At 35.5% G+C, this 22,524-nt stretch overlaps 2 protein-coding genes across 5 annotated transcripts; one reads left to right on the top strand and one right to left on the bottom strand.

Moving 5' to 3' along the window:
- The first annotated feature begins 428 nt into the window (after window positions 1-428).
- Window positions 429-22,378, top strand: LOC105215309 (androgen-induced gene 1 protein). 4 transcript variants are annotated; one of them, XM_054226370.1, is made up of 5 exons: window positions 502-645; window positions 6,817-6,952; window positions 7,038-7,260; window positions 21,028-21,248; window positions 21,351-22,378. In XM_054226370.1, exons 3-5 carry the CDS (start codon window positions 7,063-7,065, stop codon window positions 21,673-21,675), a joined length of 744 nt encoding a protein of 247 aa, XP_054082345.1. In that variant the 5' UTR covers window positions 502-645; window positions 6,817-6,952; window positions 7,038-7,062; the 3' UTR covers window positions 21,676-22,378. The 4 variants fall into 4 exon arrangements, with proteins under 4 accessions (XP_011187446.1, XP_054082345.1, XP_054082346.1 ...); XM_011189144.3 differs by lacking the exon at window positions 6,817-6,952 and having other exon boundaries at window positions 429-645; XM_054226371.1 differs by lacking the exons at window positions 502-645; window positions 6,817-6,952 and having other exon boundaries at window positions 7,023-7,260.
- Window positions 16,624-18,461, bottom strand: LOC105215310 (protein amnionless). Its single transcript, XM_011189145.3, has one exon. The coding sequence runs from the start codon at window positions 18,401-18,403 to the stop codon at window positions 16,784-16,786; it is 1,620 nt and encodes a 539-aa protein (XP_011187447.2). The 5' UTR covers window positions 18,404-18,461; the 3' UTR covers window positions 16,624-16,783.
- Window positions 22,379-22,524: the final 146 nt, after the last annotated feature.

Genomic DNA, 22,524 nt, shown 5'->3' on the forward strand with positions numbered 1-22,524 from the left:
TTTCAAAAATACGACGGGCTTAATAGCTTATAAATCGGGTAATATATGATATCTGAGCCAAATTAAATGAGCATATAATCTTAGATATATATGTATGTATGTTGGTGATGAAAATTAGTTTAATCGGTTCAGGAATTACCGAAGTCCTTATATACCATATATAGGGTCAAATTGTGTGTTATCTTGATAAAAATATAGTAATACATTGCAAGAGTATTAAATGTGCGGTTGCACCCGAATTTCCCAAATTTTCGCATTATTTAACTACTGCGAATTATATTTCCGCATCGAGTCGATCCACTGTACCGGTATAATGATAACAAAAACTAAAAACAACATAAAATTCACTCATCGTCGTTGACGATGAAAACAACGACTTCGGTTGGTCTTGATTAGAACACACTCTTTAGCTGCTTGCAATGCTGGCGTGCGCCTCCACCAAGCCATATTCGTACGCGAATACATCTGCAAGTACCCTGCATTATTCGAGATTCGTTGTGCGCCATCGCTTTAGTTGTCAGTTGATTGCCAGTAGTAGAATCGTATGGTTGTATCGGTTGAGCGCGCGCCAACGAAACGATATTTTGAGCAAGAGTAAACAGTAAACAGAAATTCATTTAAAAAGCAAGCAGCGAAGAGTGTGCGGTTGGTACTCCGATTTTAGTTGAAACGCGCCGTGTCGCAATTGTAGACAAGACGAGGAGCGAACTGAAAGATAACTAACTTCGTGTCCCTAGATTTATCACTGACATAAATACATACTACATACATAAGTAGGGAAGCCATTTGAAATAATGCGCTAAAGACGGGCCTAACCGCATAGGCTGTTAATGACAAGCTAAATTATGTTTAAGCTGTGTGGTGTGGTGTGTAGGTTGACGTGACTCTTGTCGCCGGTGTCACCGGCTAAGGTGTGCTGCACCGTTTTGTGTCGCCGTTTGTTTCATGGATGTGTGCTCACTTGCGTATCTGTGTTTTTGGTCGATTTGTTAGCTTAGCCACCAGGAGCTGTCGCACCAAGGTGTGTGGTGTTTTTCGTGGTTGTATCTCTGACGCACGCCACTAGCGGAAAACGGAGCAGAGGAAAGGAACTTTCTAAAGTGTTGCTTCAACTGTATTCAACCAAAAATACGCGTTTGCTGCAAATGTTTTCTTCGTTCTATTATTTTTTGGAACACAAATATTGATTTGGTGTGACATATAACTGTCAGAAGTAAACTTTACTGGGTGACAGAGATTACTATTGCTTCTTTTTAGTATTTGTTGTATTTTATGTGAAAGAGTGTTGATGAACTGAAGGATATACATACATACATACGCACCTAAATTCGATATATGTATTTTTATTAAATCCGTTGCGAGCGTGTTTAATTGTTGACACATTTTTTATAAATTTGAAGGTCCCTTTCTCAGTTAAAGGGAACAGTAAGTGATAAGGACATTCATGTTGGATTCTCATATAAATTCCCAATTCTTAAACTTCCAATATAAAAAAGTGAAAGTGAATTTTAACGGTAATAATCTTACATACATATTGTGTTAAAATTATATTCTTTCCACGGTTTTTTGTTTTTGATTTGGCAATTCGCAAAAATGTACTGTTTCACAAACTCGGTTTTTAAGAAAAGTTAAAATCCCGTAAGAACAGGAAAAACTCATTATGGTTCAAAATAAAACAAAATTATTTTATTAGGTATTGGCCTACCTTATTTACATTATTAAAGATCTTATGGCAGACAACGGCTTTGTTGTGGTTTTTAAAAGATTATTCCAGCCATTGGTTAATAAGTTTTCCAGCATATTTTTAATGACCCCTCTCGCTGTGTTCGTAGTTTTCAAAACATCTTCAATGTTTTTTCATTTGGTGTCATTGTGCCACCCATGACTCACATTTTAATGACATACATAAATACATACAAACATTCAACGCGTAGACCGTTCACCACCCAGCGCTAAACGCCTCTTTGTTCCGCTTAACTGACGGCGGTCGCATTACAAATTGGAAATATGCAAACTGCAATGATATTCGGACTATTGCTGGAGCCGTCTATTGCCCCACCCATTATTGCTGCTTGTCATCTGGTATCGACAGCATTTCCCACAACCGCGTGATCCCACTCGCAATGTAGCTTCAACAACGCTTGCTGTCTTTGCACACTCAAATAATTTCTTTGCTGTCAATTGCAGTGGAAATCTTAGCTTCATTTTCGTTTCTCTGTGGTGCGTTCATTTATTGATATTTCTACTTTATAGGTAATGCTTAAGTGTTCCACAACAATGGTGGTAACAAATAGTTTAACACAAAACTGCAAACCGCATTGGAACCGTTTGCCACAATATAAGTTTAGCAGGAGATCATCTATGTGCATTGAATCTGCTAAGTTTTCTACTGCCTCAGTTGAAACATTTCCTAGAGTCTTTCTTCTGGCGTTCTCGATAAGTCCATACCTTGAAAAGCGACCGAATTCACTGTTCTGTTGATTGGTCGTTTGTTATACATATATATGATCTTCTCAAGATCATATTTTTGTATATGTAACATTGTATGCTACAATTACAATATGTACTATTAACATTGTATATTTTAAATCCAAATCTAAAACTACATGAGTCGTCAAAAATTCCTTCAAATCAAATGATTTACATGTAGACATGCTGACTCTCCACTTCTACCCTATTGTGCATATTGTATTCTACCCTAATGTACATATGTACGACAAATGAACTCATGTACTAATATGACTGACTTGAAATATCGATAATATTTTCACCGAAGCTCGCATGCCGAAAAGTGCACGATACATGTGCATGGTTAGCCGATAGGTTATTTCATATTCAACCGAACCATTTATTTGATAAGTCTCGAGCGTCAAGAAATTGTGCATGGAAGAGTACGATAATCCCAATGAAGGTAATACTTGATACTTGGCCTCAACAAGACAGCACATGTTACAATGTTGAAGTTAGAGGAGCTGGAGTCTCGATGCTGTTGTTTTTATAGAAGTTAACGGCAGAGATAATTAGAGCGAACAGATTTAACTAAACTCTAAACTCTGATCTCTTTCTTTATACTTCATTTGTGTGCATTAAATATCAAATTGTTTCGCTGTAATCAGAAGTCACTTTTGTTGGAATCTGAAAACAATACTTTCGATTAATCTTCACAACCATATGCTCTTTACATATGTACATATATTCAGAATTCCACTATCTCGCCAGTATTTGCACTCCAATATGACAGTTTGCGACCATACGTTAATGACTATTATGACGTTAAGCGTGACTAACAACGGCCGAGAGTTAAGCAATATTTATAAAACCTAATTTATGACATGTTTACATTTAGTCTTGAAAAAATGCGCCTAACCACCCGTCATATGTACATATGTATATTTCTATGTCATACATTTCCATACCATATCTACACTCTACAGTTTTTTGTACATATTACATAATTATACATTAAACCAGTTTGGAGAAAAGTCTATTATGATACATATGATCCATTCGAATATGCTGATAAAGAATTTCTTACGAGTGTTTTCTTGATTTAGTACTTTTTATTTTTTTATTAATATATGTAAAGGGATTTTGCAGATTTTTTGTGATTTAGGACCTCTTTCTCGATTTTGTCCTAGTCTGTTCTTATTTTTCGCCCGATTTTACCCATTATACACGCTTTTGAATGTCACAGAAAACATTTCTGATAGCTCCCAAACGTTTTTACCCAATTAGTAATTATAGGGCAATATCAAACTATAAACATTTGCCGGCCATTTTAAAATAAAATATTATGTATTCTAGATTTGAAACAAGTAAGGAAAGGCTAAGTTCAGTTGTGACCGAACATTTTATACTCTCGCAATTTATTTCTTTAATTTTATTAATATGACACACAATTTGGCCCATATATTCGGTAGATAAACATATGGTACAAAGTCCGTTGAAAGTTGGAAACCCTAATGTTAGGTATATGAAAGCTAGGTGAAGTTATGACCCGATTTCACCGCGATGCCACATTATAAGTGCAGAATTTGTGCAAAGTTCCGATATCTTCACTAGTGCTTACTTTATATATTGTAAAGTAAACGATACAGATCGACTTTAAAGTTCTGGTATATGGGAATTAGGAGTGGTTGTGAACCGATTTGGACTATTTTCATAACATATCATTGGGAAGTCAGGAAGATATTATGAACCGAAATTAATTGAAATTGGTCGAGTAGTTTCGCAGATATGGTCCTTGACCCATAAGTGGGCGGAACTACGCCCATTTAAAACGTTGTATACCATTTTGAGTGCAGTTTTGTATCATCTTTATAATGAATTTTAAGATTTCTGGAGGTTTTCCTTACTGAATTAAAGCATTTTTAGTAGTTTTCAACATACACTTTGTATAGGTGGTGGGCGTTGTTGTAATCCGCGATTCTCCATTTTTCTACTGTATAAGGCAGTGCCTAAAAGAAACGACTCTAGAAAGTTTCCTTTCATTATTAGTTACGAGATATGTACAAAAAACTTATTAGGGTGCGGTGCCACGCCCACTTTCTCTAAAAAATTACATCCAAATATGGCCCTTCATAGTGCGAACCTTCATACTAAATTTTACTTCCATATCTTAATTTATGGCTTAGTTATAGCTCTATATATGTTTTCGGTTATCGTTATTTTATGTGGCAGAGGTCCAATTTCGCCCATCTTCGAACTTATTCTTTTTATGGTGCCAAGAAATACGTGTACCAAGTTTTATCAAGAAATCTCAAATTTCACCCAAGTTACAGCTTGGAAGGACGGACATACAGACATCCGGATTTGAACTTTACTCGTCACCCTGATCAGTTTTTTATATATAACCCTATATCTAGCTCGTTTAGTTTAAGGACTTACAACCAACCGTTATGTGAACAAAACTTAAATACTCTCTTTAGCAACTTTGTTGCGAGACTATACAAATGAGCTTAAGTTTAAAGCGCAGAGACAGCATTGAATATATCTTCAATCACACAATCATTTGTAAATAAATAATCACATTTCTTTAATAATACAAATCATTCTTTGCCGTTTCCAGTTCGTGCATACATTTTGTCTCAGCGCACATGGAAGCGCATATCAAGCGGACATTTATCGCGCCATTGACCTATTAAATGCGATCAGAGTTTATTTTCGTTTCAGATCTGCTGTGGCAAGCTGTCATAATTGTCCAAACATATGCATTTACAATGAATGCACAGCATACAAACATACATATGTACATATGCATTCTGTTTATTGCACCTACATATGGTATCAAATCGTTTTTTCATAAACAGAAACGTTCCAAACGAACTTGATTATTTTTGTTTTAATTATATTCATAGGTTACTGAACTGGTGAAAACCGTTTTAAAACAAATTCTACATGGGAAAAGTCTATGACTTGACCGAGAGTTCGCCGCAAATAAAACATTTCTATACTTATCATTGAGTACTAAACTCAACTTTTACTGTCAAGGTTTCATGGCATTTAATTCAATATGTCTCAAGTCATTGCTATCAGAGTGATATGCTTTTCTTCTGGTATTAAGCAAAAAAAAAAAAACCAAAATTAAGACAATTTCACACACTTAAAATTAAATACTAGTTAACAACATACGACGATAAACCTGCAATGGGTTCCAGGACACAGTGACATTCCAGGAAACTGTGAAGCGGATGAACAAGCCAGACTAGGTACCTCATTACAAATAAATTCCGACAATTAGGGAATATACATGCCTCTGACCACTTGTTGATGTTTAAACGACAAATACTTCATAGATATAGCCGGGTCTCGGTAGAAACAATTCCTGACTAGCAGACAACCGTGGCTTCAAAGGAATAAGGTCCGCACATGCAATTTATTGAAATTTAAAAGTACGACTTAAGAACTCTAGTAGGAGTGCTAACAGGTTACTGTACGATTGGTAGGCATTCCAGTAGACCTGGGACACCATACAATGAATATTGAATATTGGTTAAATTTTGCTTTCGTAGAAATTAGAGCAGAAATTACTGATTTTTTCTACAATTTCATATAGATTATTTTGATTACTGACTTTTAGGTTAAAATAGAATTCATAGGCTTGGCAAAGTTTAAAATTTGTTGATAAAGCAAACTTTAATAAATTCACCGCAAATAAAACAGAATGAATCAACATCATTTTTACACTGACTTGATGCCATTTTTTAACTGAGTAATACACTAATATTGTTGTTACAGCTATAATAAGAGGTTAACATTCACTACTGTGCCTCTTAAAAATAATAATACTGTTTACTTTCGGGTTAATCAAAGTGCTGCCATCTTTGATTTTTGAAATAAATTAAAATATACTTATCGATGTAGATCAGCCCAAAGCAAACTTAAAGAACTAAAGATTAATAATTAAGTGTTTTTCAATGTCTAGAATCAGAATTCAAGCATGAGAACAGAAACCCAAAAAAAAAAATATATTTTTTGTTGACCGGTGTGATTTAATATTTTCTATGCGAATTAATCAGTTTTTAGGAGCAGGTTAAAATAAGAATATATATTTTTTTAAACATATGAAAAATTCCGACAATTTTGCAGTTAGTTACTGTCTGATAAATAAGCTCACACACACACCGTTTAATAAAAGTCATTGAGTAGGTGAATTATTGTTGTACTTGGAAAAATAAAAATATGAACGCCTTTGATGTGGTCGTATGCAATTTCCGAGGCTTCCTTTTTTTATTCCGCCATTGTGTTATATATAAATGTGCGTGTGCGGGTGCCAGAAGTGCGATACCCTATAAAAGCAACTGAAATTCTTTACAGATTTCAAAGAAACTCCGAACGTGCGCGCATGAACAAGAATGGAACACAAAGCGCACTTATTTTGAAGAAATAAAAACAACAACAAATACATAGTAAAACAAGAAATTGCATAGTTGACTGCTTTATATTGTTATAGGTGTGATATAACGGTTGTTGTTTGACAAAGTGTTTGTGCAGAACTGCAATAAATTAATAATTGCCATTTCCAATTTGAAATATAGAAACCCGGAAAATTTTGACGACAAAATGACGAAGGTGGAACTTTACAAATCTCGTGTGTTCGTCACTATAATACATCTGTTTGCGTTGGGCCAATTTGCGTATGGCCTATTCTATAATAAATTCGAGATACAGCGCAGCTACAAGCTGGAAACATCGCCAAGCCGACGATTAGTACCAGACGGGTTTGCGCAGAAAGTCAAGTTTTTCACATATTGGAATATGGTAAGTTTTGCTGATTAAGTCATTTTCTTACACATATATATGTATGTTATATATACATATTTATTATTTGTTAGAGACAGTGATGTTCGTTTGTAAATATGTATATCGACAATCTTTTGTCTACTTATGTACATTCAAAATCAAAGTGGCAACAATTGTTGTTGGTTATAAAGTATATATATAAGTATTATTAGAGTGCGAGTGTTTTGACGCGTTTGTGGATTTCCACTGTTTGGCTGGTGTTATTGCGTCCTTTACAGGTCCTTCAAGCAAGCGTATGCGCAATAACAACTCTCATTCATTCTCACTTTCCCAAATAAGTAGTTAGGCATACATATATACATATGTACACGAATATCAGTTTTTGACCTAATTTTCGTAAACAATAAAGTTATGCGCAACAGTTAGACATATACCAACACAATGCCACGTGGAAAGGTGAATGTGGTATACATAGCGTTGGAGCAAATATACATATATCATTAGATAATTTGTGTATTGTTAATAATTTGTGGGTGTATGACAGCTTTTTATGATGAAAACTATCTTCCCCACTCCTACTATGTATAATTGAAGTCACATAACGATTTTGTATCAAAGTATAATAGATCATGCTCTCTAAACATTCAGATCAATGTTACTTATACGCCATGTTACTCATTTGAACTGATTATAGCAGACATTAATTGTTTCGAATGCCTTAGTCAAATCAATTGTTGAGGTCACCTTTTACCCTTATGTATGTACGGTTATGTGAAAAATAATAAAGCATTTTTGTCAGCTAAGGGCATTTTTTTCCATAACTGCTTCCATAACTCGAAGATCTCCATAACTCGAACTTTTGAATTGGCAGTAGCGTTTAGAATCAAATTTCATACAAATTTCCTACCATAACTCGAACTTTTCGACCAGGAGGGAGAATTTTAAATCAGCCTCTCTATATCGTAAGGAGGCGAACAAAAGATATGATATTACACTTATGGATGGCATAAATCATATAACAAAGGCATGGGATACAGTCGTCAAGAGTCAAACAAAAGTAAACTGCAACAATCAAAATTACAGAATTTATGTTTTAAGGTTATATAAATAAAACTTTATGCGAAGTAAATAAATAAAACTGTGTAAAAATCTATATTTTACCACTTTTTAAAAAATTGTAAGTTTTAATGAAAATACTATAATTCGAAGTCTCTCTAACTCGAAGTTTTTTTGTGGATAACAGTGATTCGAGTTAGAGAAGTTCCACTGTATTTCGTAACCAACTATTTTTGGTTCAACAAGGTCATAATACGGGTGTGAGTTTTAATAAGGACAGCGTGTCGTTTCAATATAATAACGAAATTTACTAAAACGTGTTTATTTTCAAAGAATTGTACATAAAAGTAGCAAATTTAATTTAAGATTCCTAAAAGATGGTTCAATAAGCCATTACTGGGGTCCCCAAGATTGAAACACGCGATAGGAAGCCCAAAATATGTTTGTCTGGCTAAAAGCTATAATTTGTTGTAAAAAGAATAATTCATTTATTTCTTCAAAACAAATTAAATATCATTTTAATATTGATGTTGACCGCAGGGTGCTTACAAATGAAGACCTCAAGCCCCTAAGCCCAAGAAATACGCCTATGTTGCCAAAGAAGAACGTGTAACAAACACTAATGTTTGCTGAATGACATATGCTCAGACATCCCCTAATCTTGCATTATCAGTTCACGTGCGGTATCGATGTTTTCTGGCACAACGGCTGTTTTGGACGACCTTCACGGAATTCGTCTTTGAGCGAGCGTCGGCCACGATTGAATTCGTTGTATCAGTTTTTCACAGTGCTATAGGATGGTGCTTCATAACCATACAAAGATTTTAGTTCATCGATGCTCTCTTGTCGTCGAAAGTTGTGAAAAATGATCGCACGAAAATGTTCACGAGTTAATTCCATTTTTTGGCCGAGATGAATTTTTTAATTCCCTGTAAATAAAACAATTCACAATTATTTGTCATTTAATAAGAGTTCTGAGTGATGTTATGCTAAAAAATGTCAAACTTTCCAATGGAAATGTCAGATTGCACCTGGCAACACTTAGTGTTGCCTAAGCCAGAAATATATATAGCAGCGCTCGTATAAGAAAGTCGAAAACTTTAGTTTAAAACTCTAAGTGGCGGAAAAATTATGCTTTGGGATCGTTTTTATACAACGGTCTAGGGCCATGCCATAGCTTACAAGACACTATAATGGCAACCAATTATGTTGTGAATCTTCTAAAATGTATGACTGTCTCATCTGAATATTCTGAATATAATATGGTACTTAGGCGGATAATTCATTAAGACAACGACCCAAAAATCACGAATGAGTGTACAAAAGAGCGGTTTGAGGTCAACAACTTCAATATGGTGGAATGGCCACCGCTATCCCAGGATCTAAATTCCATAGAAAACTTTGTAGAATGTAGCGAAATGCAGTGAAATACAATAAGAGGAAAGTTCCCAATGAATAATGATGAGCTTTGGCAATTTTTCAGAATTCTGGAACGCATTTCCAATTTAAACAACCATGGATTTTCAAAAAACAGATTAAACTAATTTGAAACTAATATTAACACAATTGAAGGAAGCTCAGTTTCATTTTTTATTTAATATTGCAATTTTTTTAGTAAAACTAGAGGTGCCCTTATTATTTTTCACATGTCAAAAACGGCAAATTATAGGGATTAAATCTTCTTAAAACTAAAGAAACATTTAATTTGAATATGTTGCCAATAACTTTGCTTCATTAGTTGTCTTCGATTTCTTCACATTTCTAGATGAACATTGATTTCATCTACACTGTCCTTATTATTTTTTCATATAACTGTATATACATATGTAACTTTTGTTTTTTTCGTTGCCGCGTACCGTTGCTTAGAGCACATACATTATATCTTAAAAGCCAACGTATGATTGTTTGAAGGTAAAAACTTTCTTCAAAAATTGTACCGTACTATTAAAAATCTAGCTGACTGCCAGGTAAAAAGAAACAAGTAAATTTTCACTGTTAATCAAGTATGCTGCTAGACACTGCTTTCCGCTATAAACTAAAGGTAAATACATAATATACACATACATTTGTATATATGCCTACATATATGAAGAGAAAATTTCTTCAATTCAAGTAGCGTAGGTAATTTTTGGGGAGGCCAAATTTATCGCTGATTGATCAAAGGAAAATGGGCACCTTTTTGTTGATATCAATAGCGGAAAGTGTGAAGCGAGAATAAAATTAATTAATCAAGTGTAATTTCTCGCACTGAAAAAAAAAAAAACATCCGTTTGTAATCAATAAGAAATTTGCCGAAACTTCTACATAACGGTATATACGATCACTTGGAAATGAGCGCCCGAAAGCAAAACACCAAAACAAATACTCCATTTCGGCTAATATGTACATATATGAGGGTGTGTAAATAAATAAATTTCCGCATAAATTCTTAGCCGTCGTTTAGTAATTTACAATTCATGCAACAATTGATTATGGCGCTTTGACGCATAAAATCTTGACAACTTTAGGCCGACTTCTCTCTTTTATTGTTGGCGTCAGCATGCGGAAGAATTACTGATAAGTTATTGTTTTTTTTTTTTGTTACAAAAATATATGTATTTCATTATTTATTTAAAATTTTGAGAAAACATCATTTCAATTTAATTGGTGCAGAGAATACATATGTACATATGTATATACAAGTATGTAGTACACATATTTTATCAGTTGAAAGTGGATGCATAATTTGGAATTGATTTGTGGTTGAAGGTTATGGACGATATATTCATAGATTTATATTAGTCTTTTCTAAGCAGTAAAAGTGGAAAATGAACATATACGCATCCACACATATATTGGTATAGCTATACATACATATATTCATCTGCAGTTCTACAAATTTAATAGGAAAGATATGGTGTTTCGATAATTTGTAAATGATTATTAGGTCTTCTAAGCATTTTTGTATAGGAGCAGTTCTTTTGAGAGCGAGCAAGTTAATATTCAATTGAAATAAAAAGTTCCTGTATTTGACAACACGCAAAGCCTTCGAGATGTCAAACATTTGATAAAAACATACATTTTTCCACATTAGTTTTTGTTTTGCGGTTACTCCAAAATTCCTTAATATGATACTTTCTTTCTTAATTTTGTCGATAAAAATAAGTTAATTTAGGTTGCTGCACTTACACATTTTCTTATCTGCGGCTTATGAATGTATACATCGTCACAAGTGTGCCTTTTGTTAATTCGACCAAGTGGTTTGCAAGATATGCATTTTTACAAAAAGTATGGGAATTCAGACTAATTTTGAAAATGAAGCCTTTGTAGATACTATATATCACCATGCTTACTAAGGATAATTGGTATTTATCGCGATCGGAGATTTATACTAGAGGTGGGGCCAAAATGGGGCCTATCGCTTCCAGTAACTAATTGGCTCTACACGGCTTAGGCCAATAAGGAAAGGCTAAGTTCGGGTGCAACCGAACATTTTATACTCTCATAATTTATATTATATTTATATTATTAAGAAAACACACAATTTGACCCATATTTCTCATATTAAACAATTAGAAGCTATTAAGCTCATCGCATTTTTGAAAATCTTATAATCTTTTCTGGTACAGAGACACACTATTAGAAGAAAAATATTTCCTCGGAATTAAATTAAGATACCTGAGAGATTTACCGAAATTTTCAGTGAAAAGTTACCATGGGGAACCGATTTCACCAATTTTTTCACAAGTGATGCGAGATATATACAAATAACCTATTTGGGGGCGGCTCCTTGTGCGGCCCTTTGTACCAATATTACTTTTATAACTTTATTTATGGCTTAGTTATGACACTTTATAAGTTTTTGGTTTTCGCCATTTTGTGGGCGTGGCAATGGTCCGATTTCGCCCATTTTCAATACCAACCAATATATGTACCAAGATTCGTCAAGATGTCTTAATTTTTACTCAAGTTATCCGTTGCACGGACGAACGGACGGACAGACAGATTTCAACTCGTCTCGTCATCCTGATCATTTTGATATATATAACCCTATATCTAACTCGTTTAGTTTTTTGACTTACAAACAACCGTTATGTGAACCAAACTATAATACTCTCTTAGCAACTTTTGTTGCGAGAGTATAAAAACGCAGTAAGGCGTATGGTAAGTATACAGAGAGCAGCAAGTATATGTATCAGTTGAGCTCTTAGAACACCGCGGTTATTGCAATTATAGAAGGTTTTTTTGTTCTGCCAAAGGAGGTGCTTACAACAAGAAATATATTTATATTCACAGACAGCCAAGCGGCTTTAAAATCACTAAAGTATCCAAGGATTTCTTTGAAGTTGGTGGAGGAACGCCTAGAACTAGCTTCCTAGTTTACGATAAATATGCAATGGGTTTCAGGACACAGCGATATTCCAATTAACTATGAAGCAGATGAACTTGCTACATTGGGTAACACATTATAATTAGAACACGATAAAGAGAGAGATAAAGGAATAACGTGGTCTGATTGTTGAAATTTAAAAGGAACGAAAAAGTTCTTAGGTAGGAGTTCTATCGGGTCACTATTTGATTGGTAGACTTGCCTGCAGATTGGGGATACCAAATAATGATTATGGCAGAAGCTGTCAATAAATAGAAGAAGAATAAACTGTAGAATATTTACTATGCGGATGGAAGGCTTTCTATATAGGAATATAATGCCAACTATCGGTCGCAGTCTGGAAAAAGCAGAACTAACGGCGCGGGTGTTGTTTCCAATGATATCGATATCATCGGCATACGCCAGTAGAAGAAGATTGTACCTTCTCTATTTAGTTCTGCAGCTCTTATAATTTTTTCCAGCATCAAGTTAAAGAAGTCGCACGATAGTGAGTCACCTTGTCTGAAACCTCGTCTGGTATCGAACGGCTCGGAGAGGTCCTTCCTGATCCTGACGGAGCTTTTGGTGTTGCTCAACGTCAACTTACACAGCCGTATTAGTTTTGCGGGGATACCAAATTCAGACATCGCGGCATAAAGGCAACTCCTTTTCGTGCTGTCGAAAGCAGCTTTAAAATCGACAAAAAGGTGATGTGTGTCGATCCTATTTTCACGGGTCTTTTCCAAGATTTGGCGCATGGTGAATATCTGGTCGGTTGTTGATTTTCCAGGTCTAAAGCCACACTGATAAGGTCCAATCAGTTTGTTGACGGTGGGCTTTAGTCTTTCACACAATACGCTCGACAGAACCTTATACGCGATATTGAGGAGGCCTATCCCACGGTAATTGGCGCAAATTGTGGGGTCTCCCTTTTTGTGTATTGGGCAGAGTACACTGAAATTCCAATCGTCAGGCATGCTTTCTTCCGACCATATTCTGCAAAGAAGCCGATGCAAGCACCTTATCAGCTCTTCGCCGCCGTATTTGAATAGCTCGGCCGGTAATCCATCGGCCCCCGCCGCCTTATTGTTCTTCAAGCGGGTAATTGCTATTCGAATTTCTTCACGGTCGGGCAATGGAACATCTGCTCAATCGTCGTCGATTGGGGAATCGGGTTCGCCATCTCCTGTTGTTGTACTTTCACTGCCATTCAGCAGGCTGGAGAAGTGTTCCCTCCACAAACTCAGTATACTCCGGTCATTAATAATTAGATCACCTCTGGGGGTCCTACAGGAGTGTGCTTCGGTCTTGAAACCTTCAGTTAGTCGCCGGATCTTTTCGTAAAATTTTCGAGCATTACCCCTGTCGGCCAGCTTGTCAAGCTCTTCATACTCACACATTTCGGCCTCATGGTAGTGTTAGGTGCTTCCACCGGTGATATCACAATGGGTATCCTAAGGCATAGGTGTGACGTTCGACATTCACTATCAGTCTGAGAACTTTATAACGTTTCTATGAGAAGCCATTCGAATTGAAGTTATATTTTTAATAGTTAGACCTAACCAAATTTTTTATTTAAATTTATTTTTTAAGTTGGTTGTTCAATTCTACAAAAGTATTTTGGTTGATTCCAAATTAAAGGGGCGTATTACTGCATTCAGACTTCATGATAAGGTCGCTGGGCGCTATTTGGTTGTTTTCGACAAGTTGGAAGGTCGCTGTAATTGGGGAATTGTTGGACATCTACAAAGGATATGTTGAATATTGACATCCAATTTCGCTTAAAAATGTACTTTTCGTTATAATTTTGCGGACTTTTCGGACTGCCTGTTATATGTACTTATACATATGTGTATATTTATAAATTCATATAACAAGATAATAATCTTCATTGATATCAATTAATACACATTTATATGACTTTATAAATAATTGTTGCTTTAGCAATGAGGTGTTTTGCCACTCATTCGCAAATACATCTCCGACTACATATATCTACACCATATCTTACGCTGAAACTGCATAGGTCACAAGGTTTAGTGGCCGCATTTTAGCGTTGCAAATGTTTAAATGCGTAAACAATTTAACAGATCGAAAGTGAATCTCAACAGTTTTAGTACATTACACCACAAGGCACGGAAGCAGCAAAAATACACAGGAATCGCTTAAATAATATTTTCCGACTGCATCACTGGGTGTGTGTTCTCGTTATGATGATGCATCAAATTGAAACTGGATGCAGCTGCGAAGCGCTTACGTTCTTATTTTACACTTAATTACATATATGTACATATGTATATGTAAAAATGCATGCATACCAATATCTATCTATATCCCAACTGGAGGTGTAAACAAGTTTCTTCGCCAGGCGCTTCAGTATGTTGAGCAACAAGAAAGTTGCTTGCCACGCCGATCGAATGGTTGCTCAACGTCTTCGCGCTTCTACACATTCAAGTCGTAATCTGGAAAGAATCTCAATTGCTTTTGCAATACTTTCACGTGCACTTTTATGGCATTATTCATTGGTGATGCACAACGAGTTCTTGCAGATTTAGCCGTTGCGCGGGTGTAGGCTTTTGCTAGCTGTGCCGAACAAATACATTTTATGAGTATACATATCTACATATGTATTCTAGGGAAATATTCATTCATTCAAATGCCTTATTGTTTTAACAACAAAATGCATAGCCACGCTTGATTAATTTGTATAGTATGTATATCTATATTTTGAGATATCGCGCGGTTATTGTCATGAATGCAAGGTTAGCTCATACAGAATAAAATGTCAAACAAGTTCAATGAGCTGATATTCGTTAGTTGATACGAAAAACTGATTGGGTTCTATTAATTGTAATGCTTGATTTATTGAGAAATTATTTACTTTTTGTTGGGTTGTCTGGTGTGGCGCCAAAATTTGAGGCCATTTTTATGTTAATTAGCCCAAAATAAACACTTTTTGACGAATAAAAATTTTCGATATCTCGCACCATTTTTGAGATATTGAGCATCGGTAGCTGATGCGCGCACTTATGAGTTGATGCATGTGTTATGTGATTCATTTTATTTTCAATAACCCTGATCGAGCCAACACTGGGTATTATCAAAGAGATGGAAATGACAAGTTCTTCCGCATAGAATTACTTTCTGCTTTGCCGGCCTTCGGCCGCACTTCAAAAACATAACCGGTTGTGTACGAGTATATGTCTAAAGAGCTTTTTATTGAAGACGCAGAATACGAAATGTTTGATAAATTTCCAATTTTGAGAAATTAGAAAGATGTTAAATTTGTACAGTGCGCAACGCTATACACAACAGTGGTGTAAATCTGTCCACAATCCTTCATATAATGCGGTAAGATAATGTAATCCAAAATTTTCAACGGGACGGAAATGCTGACACCTATAAATACGCTTAAAACACACACACCTTGGTACAGCTAACATTTAATTTATGCGGTATACATATATATAATTCCAAGCGCCCACAAATAGTTTCTATAAATATTGTAAAGCAATAGCGTAGATTAATTTAAAAGGACAACGATTGCACAAGCTGTCCTTGAGTCACCTAAGCCAGTGCATAATATAGCATAAACAATATATTAAAATAAAGTCGCTCCAAACCTTTCAAAAGCTGCATAATATGTGCATGTACCCTGTCTGGTTCAGGTGAAAGGATTTGCAGCAGCGAGGAAAATACTGCAAAAAATCGATGAAAAGGGCAACGGAGTATGTAAACATATATTTAAATAAAAAAAAAACATATAAAAGAATCTAAAAATAGTCGTATTGCGTTACTACTGACTATCAGTTTGAGTTGTTTATGTAAGAGACTGTAGTGCACTCTTTAGATACATTTTTGTTTATTCAATATAGAACAGAAAATTTTTTCAAAGATAACATTATGTCCACATTACTCTAGAAATTACTTCATTATAGTCAAGTCACTTTTCATACCCCATGCTTGAAATTTTTACATTTCGCATATCCATTTATAGCTTTATTATGTATGAGTTAAATTCCACAAAGTATCTGAATATATATGTGTAAGCAAACCAAAAATATACTGAATTTAATGATTCCACCGTCAGGTGGAATGCGCCGCAACGCTAACACCAATACTGGTACATGCGCTCACTTACTCCTTTGTTTCCTCCTCTGCGCCGTCGTTCACGCCCGTCAAGTCCTCTAGTGTGATTTCAGTCAATTCTTGTGCTTCCTCGTTGTCACTGCCTTCCATGGCATCGACTAAGGTGACGCTTTCTAATTTACTGCCGCTCGACTTCATTGCTAACTTTTGCTCTTTAACTTTTGGCATGCCCACGGTGACAATGGCGGCTGTCGTTGTGGTACTTCCATGTGCCGATTGTGTGCTAACTGCCGCAGAGGTGGAGGTAATTCCAGCCCCTACCCCCCCAAACATCGGGTTATCGAAGGCGCGCTCTCGTACCTGACCGCTTTCGGCATCATAGCCCATAGTTGGGCCGTCAGTTACATCGGCGTCGACGCCACCTGCTGTCACATTATCAAAACGTGCAAACATGACAGACGAACGCAGTAAGAATGCACGCCAACGGTTCGGGTCGTATGTCCATTGTGGCACCAGATGCAGATAGCGATGGTCTGGCGCATAATGCGCGAACATGACTAAGGCCACCAGAGACACAAACGCCAGACAAAGAATGATCAGCACGATGGATCCGAAGGTTATATTCGGGTTATAAGGGCGTCCAGAAGTGATCATTTCCAGTTGATGTGGTCCTTCAAACAGCTTGGACCAATCGGTTGTGGCATTTAAACGCGCCATAAAGCGCACACTTTTCTCGCTATAGCCATCACGATCGACTACAATTGCCTGCAGGTAATTCCCCTGCGGCGGTGTGTTCACATAGTTAATGTGGTAATCCAAATCTGCGGTAAGTTCTTGCTCCTTGATAGCAGCAGCAATCAATTTGCGCAGTTTATTCAAATTTCGCTCGCTGCAGTACTCCATGGCGAAGCGCAATACAGAGCCGCAAATCGGGCAGCAACTTTCGAGAGGCGTTACTGGCACCAAACAGTGTGGTCGTTCACAAGTCTCAATAACATTCTTGCAAATCGGTTCAGTGAACAAATACGCGTCCATTTGACAACCGCAGGTGTCCTGATGATAATACTGCACCATTGTGTCCAAACTGTTTTTGAAAAGCAGCTGCCCAATGTCAGTGTGTATTAAATAATTCAAGTAGTCGCTTGATATCAATGAGCCTGCCAAATTCAAATGGCCCATCCTTAAATAAGCAATATTCTCCAAATCCACCGAAAGCGGTCCAGTACGTTGCAAGACCACGGTCTCATTATCGCAAGGTACGCGCTCCAAATGCGGAATGGCTGTGTTTTCTGCATGTGCTGTGGTGCTAACCCAACTGTTGGGATCATACCATTTTCTTGTTGAGGGCGTCTTCAAATAGGCGCGGCGACTGCGTCCATTTTCACATTCGCGTTGCTGCAACTCACCGCCTAATGTTATGGTGGACTCATCGCTGAATATAATGGCGCCATCACGTGGCAACACCAATCCGCTGATGTCCACTTTGTTTGGAAGTGGCAGCACGGCTGGATATGTTTCGGGAAATATGACTTGCTCAAGTGCACAAGGCAGGTAGCCAGATTCCCAGGCATCAGCGTTGTCAAATCCAGGATTACCCAAGAGCCGTTTATTGCTCCTGCTCTGAGAGATGGTCAGCAACAACGTAAATAATTTTAAAATCATTGCCATAATTTGAATGAAAACACTTTGAAATGTAGGCCGCAACTAAATTTAATGTATAGAATAACGCGTATGGTCTGCACTTTTTCTCTAAGGGGGCGTATTAAATAAGTGATATGATCTACAAAGAGATGAATATACATAAAATACATATGTTGATTGATCTTCGCTTTACATTTATTTGGTGTTTGTATATAACTGTATAAGCATCTGAATAGATAATAATATGTACTAGGGCTCTTAAAGTTATTCGAATAACCTGAAAACCGATTATTCGAATATTCGGTTTGTAACAGTTCATATGAATATTAACCGATTAATACTATTCGAACAGTCGTAACATTGCTACATTGCTTATTCGAATAATTGTTCTGCTGCGAGTATTTGAATAAATGAAAATTGTTTGAAATCCAATCAGACTTTGATTTTTATTTGTGAAAATGTCAATTGTGCGCATTTTACGTGAACTTGCACTATTCGAATAGTCGACAACGAACGGTTAACCGGATAGTCGGAAATGAGGAGTCGACAACTGGAAATCGAATATTATTATTCGAACAATGTCCTATCCGGTTAATTCGGCTAGTCGATTAATCGAATTCCAAGAACCCTAATATGTACCTAACGCATTTACTAGGGGTGCATCTGTCTGCTACAGTAATCCCCGCTTAAGTGCCACTGCTAAAGACACACAAACACTTTTGATCGACGTACTTACCAAGCTTTTTCTCAAATACTTCTATCTGCTATTTTTTCTTTTAGAGTGAAACTCACATTTATTTCTCATTTATGGAAAAAACATTACAAAAATATGTATTAATATAATAAAATATATATTAGGCAGTTAAGCGGGATTACTGTATATACTTCAACGTAAGCTCCGTAAATAATACGAATTGATTGTTTCACTAGTTATTGCTTGTGTAATTCTGCTTCCGCGTCATTTTATTTAATAACTGTTTCCGCCATATAAAATTGATATTGCAAACCGTTTGCAGGATAGTTTGTAAGCCCATGTACTCTACAGCAGTGTGCCATGCTGTGTTTGAGCGCCACTGTAGCAACCGCTGCTACAAAGCTGTCACTTAATTTCACATTTTTTGTTTTGCTCCGCATCAGAGAACTTACAAAGTTATCTGCTTTGACTATTTACCACTCGCATTATACATTTCATTGATTATTTTTGTGCGCTACGATTCGGTTAGGTGAACGCGAATTCCATGTTTGTTGTTTATTGAAAACGCTATTAATTGAATGAGCGCTTGTGATATTGCGTTGTAAATGTGGATATTAGGGTAGAAAGCAATACGCGTTTTTGATTGCTTATAAGTAAAAATAATATCGTGCAAAAATGGTTAAAAATAAGTCAGCTGCCGTGCACGCTGCTGATGCCTTGAATCAGGGAATTTATAAAGCGTTACGTATTTTAGTGCACTTAACAGCGGCTGTGCAGTTCTCCTATGGAGTCTACTATGATCTTACTTATGTAAAATTCCCCGAATCGAAGTCCAACATGCACAATTCCTTCGGGGGAAAATTCAAGTACCTAACATTTATAAACGCGGTAATTTAACTCAATAAATTATATTCAGTTGAATAAGCACTTAGTAACTGTTATAGAGTAATGGTGATAATCTATTTGAAAATTGTTGTGCAAAAATAATGCTATTATCTTATCAGTTGTACTTTTTTCCATAGGAATCAAACGATCGGGTTAGTTAGAGAAAGAGGAGAGCCCCAGACCTGTACATAAAATATGTATACGCCGATTTTTATATACGCTATTGTTGATATTGAGTTTTTATAAAAGTTTATACTATAAAAAAAATTTAATAAAATTAAAGGATGATTTGTTGAGCACTCTCAACCAAAAAATGTTCGAGTAAATGTCCACCAACAAGAAGATAAATGATTATTTAAATTGAAACAGATCATTATTAGAAATATGTTTAAGTTTTATGTAAATCGTTAAACATTTTGTGATTGAAATGGTGCTATAATGAAACCCAAAATTCAAATGAACTTTTGATAACGTTTTTCAAGAGAAAAGTTAGATTGCGATCGATTTAAGTGTATAAAATCGTTGATCATATTTTATTTTTTTATTGAGATTAATCTGATTTGTACTGATATACATATTTATATGTAAAATTGCAAATCATTTAAAATAATTTAAAAGGGAAATGAAAAACTGATTAGAAACTTTTTACTCTTATCTCATTTTATTATTAGCAATAAAGATAAGGCAATTTGTAATGCCAACTCCGGAAGTATCTTCAATTCGTTGATGAGATGTTTTTGATTTTATTGCCTGCAATATGTTTTTGCTCTTTCTTTATCCTAATAAGGTCACATTGTATTTAAGTACAAAAAATTGCTTGACCGATGGCGGACTCTAACTCTAATTAAGGTTTTTAGTATACATATAAGTGTGTATGAAAATCGATAAAGCGTTAAGTAGCGTTAAGCTGTGTAGAGTTAGCTGTGTGTACACAGTTCAATTGGTTGTAAAACAGTGGTGTTTATTATCTAATATACTACATATATAAAAAATATATAAATATTATATAAGAAAACAAGTAAAACAAATTTATATATTATATGTTTAATTTGATGAAATGCGTATTTTCCAGATTATGCAAACAGTATACTACATTATATCCTTAATAAATGATTTTGTGGGCACAAACGAAGTGGCGCCAAAACGCACACCAACTATACGCAAAGTCAAAGACTATCTTATGTCAGCATTAGCCTTCCCAGTGGCGTTGAATGTGGGCATCAGCTTTTGGACTCTGTATGCCATAGATCGCGAACTAGTCTTGCCACGTGTATTGGATACAGTGTTTCCAAGGTGAGTGCATTATTGAAGAAATGAAACTATATACAATTTAAAAGCAGAATAGATTTTTAGCTCCGTGTATTTAATTGCGTTTCACTATTCTACTCTTTGCAGTTGGCTCAATCATGTTTTGCACACCAATATCGTGGTATTTATGATTCTGGAGCTCTTCACCTCATTCCGCGCCTATCCAACACGCAGCAAGGGTTTAACCGGCCTCTCCGCCTTCGTGATCACCTATCTTATTTGGTTGCATGTTGTCAAGCATTATTCCGGCTTTTGGGTCTACCCGGTACTTGAGGTGCTGCAGCTGCCGCAACGCATTGTCTTCTTTGTGGCTTTATTCGCCTTTACATTATGCTTGTACCTGTTTGGCGAATTCATGAATAACATTGTTTGGGAGAAGGAACTCAAGTTGGCGCATCGCAAAGTCAAATAAATAACGCTTCAATTTCGATATTTCATTAAAAATTAAATTTGAAGTTCGAGACTATTTGGGTTGCCATATTAACAAATGAACGCAGCCATTGAACAGCTGGAGAAGTGAAAACAATTTGGCAAAGATAAACAAAACAAATTTCTTATGATATTTTAAACTTAAAGCTTTGCATGAATATTTCTAAAAATGTATTTAGTATGTGCTGGTTTGAATTGAACCAAAAAAGAAAATAATCTTACTAAAATAAATTAATGTATGTAGTCAATTCTTTTAAATTTATTAAAAACTTGAAGTGCATATTTACATATAAATTTATGTATTAACAGTATAAACATATTATTCATGGATGAACTCAGCTGATGCAGCAATTGAAATTAAATATATTTGTAGTCATTATAAATAGTATTATTTAGTCATGCAAATCATTTCGTTTTAAATATGACAAAAAACACAAAAATGAACGTGAATAAAATATGCAGTAAGTTATTAACTCTTAAACACTCATATCAGCGCACTGAAGTTCGTTTAAAAATTGTTATTCTATAAAGTCAAAATATACAAAAAATCTTATTAAAATATAATAAATTCATTTAATTATAGAAGAGTTGCATTGTTATTGATTGTTTCATGGAAACAGTTGAAAGAAAACACAACTTTGCGATTGAACGATATTAAAAACATATTAAATTTATTTAAAATAAAATCTTGTTTCATATTTACAAAGCAAAATAGAGAGAACAATGTAAAAGTAGGAAGGTAAGTAAATGAAAAACTCACACTTGGAAAAAAAGTTAATTTGTTATTACACAACTGAGCGCACAAACATTCCGTACATACGAATCAAATCGA

The sequence above is a fragment of the Zeugodacus cucurbitae genome, chromosome 3, assembly GCF_028554725.1.
Source record: "Zeugodacus cucurbitae isolate PBARC_wt_2022May chromosome 3, idZeuCucr1.2, whole genome shotgun sequence".
In the NCBI taxonomy this organism is placed as follows: domain Eukaryota; kingdom Metazoa; phylum Arthropoda; class Insecta; order Diptera; family Tephritidae; genus Zeugodacus; species Zeugodacus cucurbitae.

Bases quoted from the DNA above. Each gene is read 5' to 3' on its own strand.
- LOC105215310 (XM_011189145.3), bottom strand. From the start codon at position 18,403: ATGGCAATGATTTTAAAATTATTTACGTTGTTGCTGACCATCTCTCAG.
- LOC105215309 (XM_011189143.2), top strand. From the start codon at position 19,746: ATGGTTAAAAATAAGTCAGCTGCCGTGCACGCTGCTGATGCCTTGAAT. The intron at 19,959-21,027 runs GTAATTTAACTC...CGTATTTTCCAG, and splicing joins ACCTAACATTTATAAACGCG to ATTATGCAAACAGTATACTA. The intron at 21,249-21,350 runs GTGAGTGCATTA...TACTCTTTGCAG, and splicing joins TTGGATACAGTGTTTCCAAG to TTGGCTCAATCATGTTTTGC.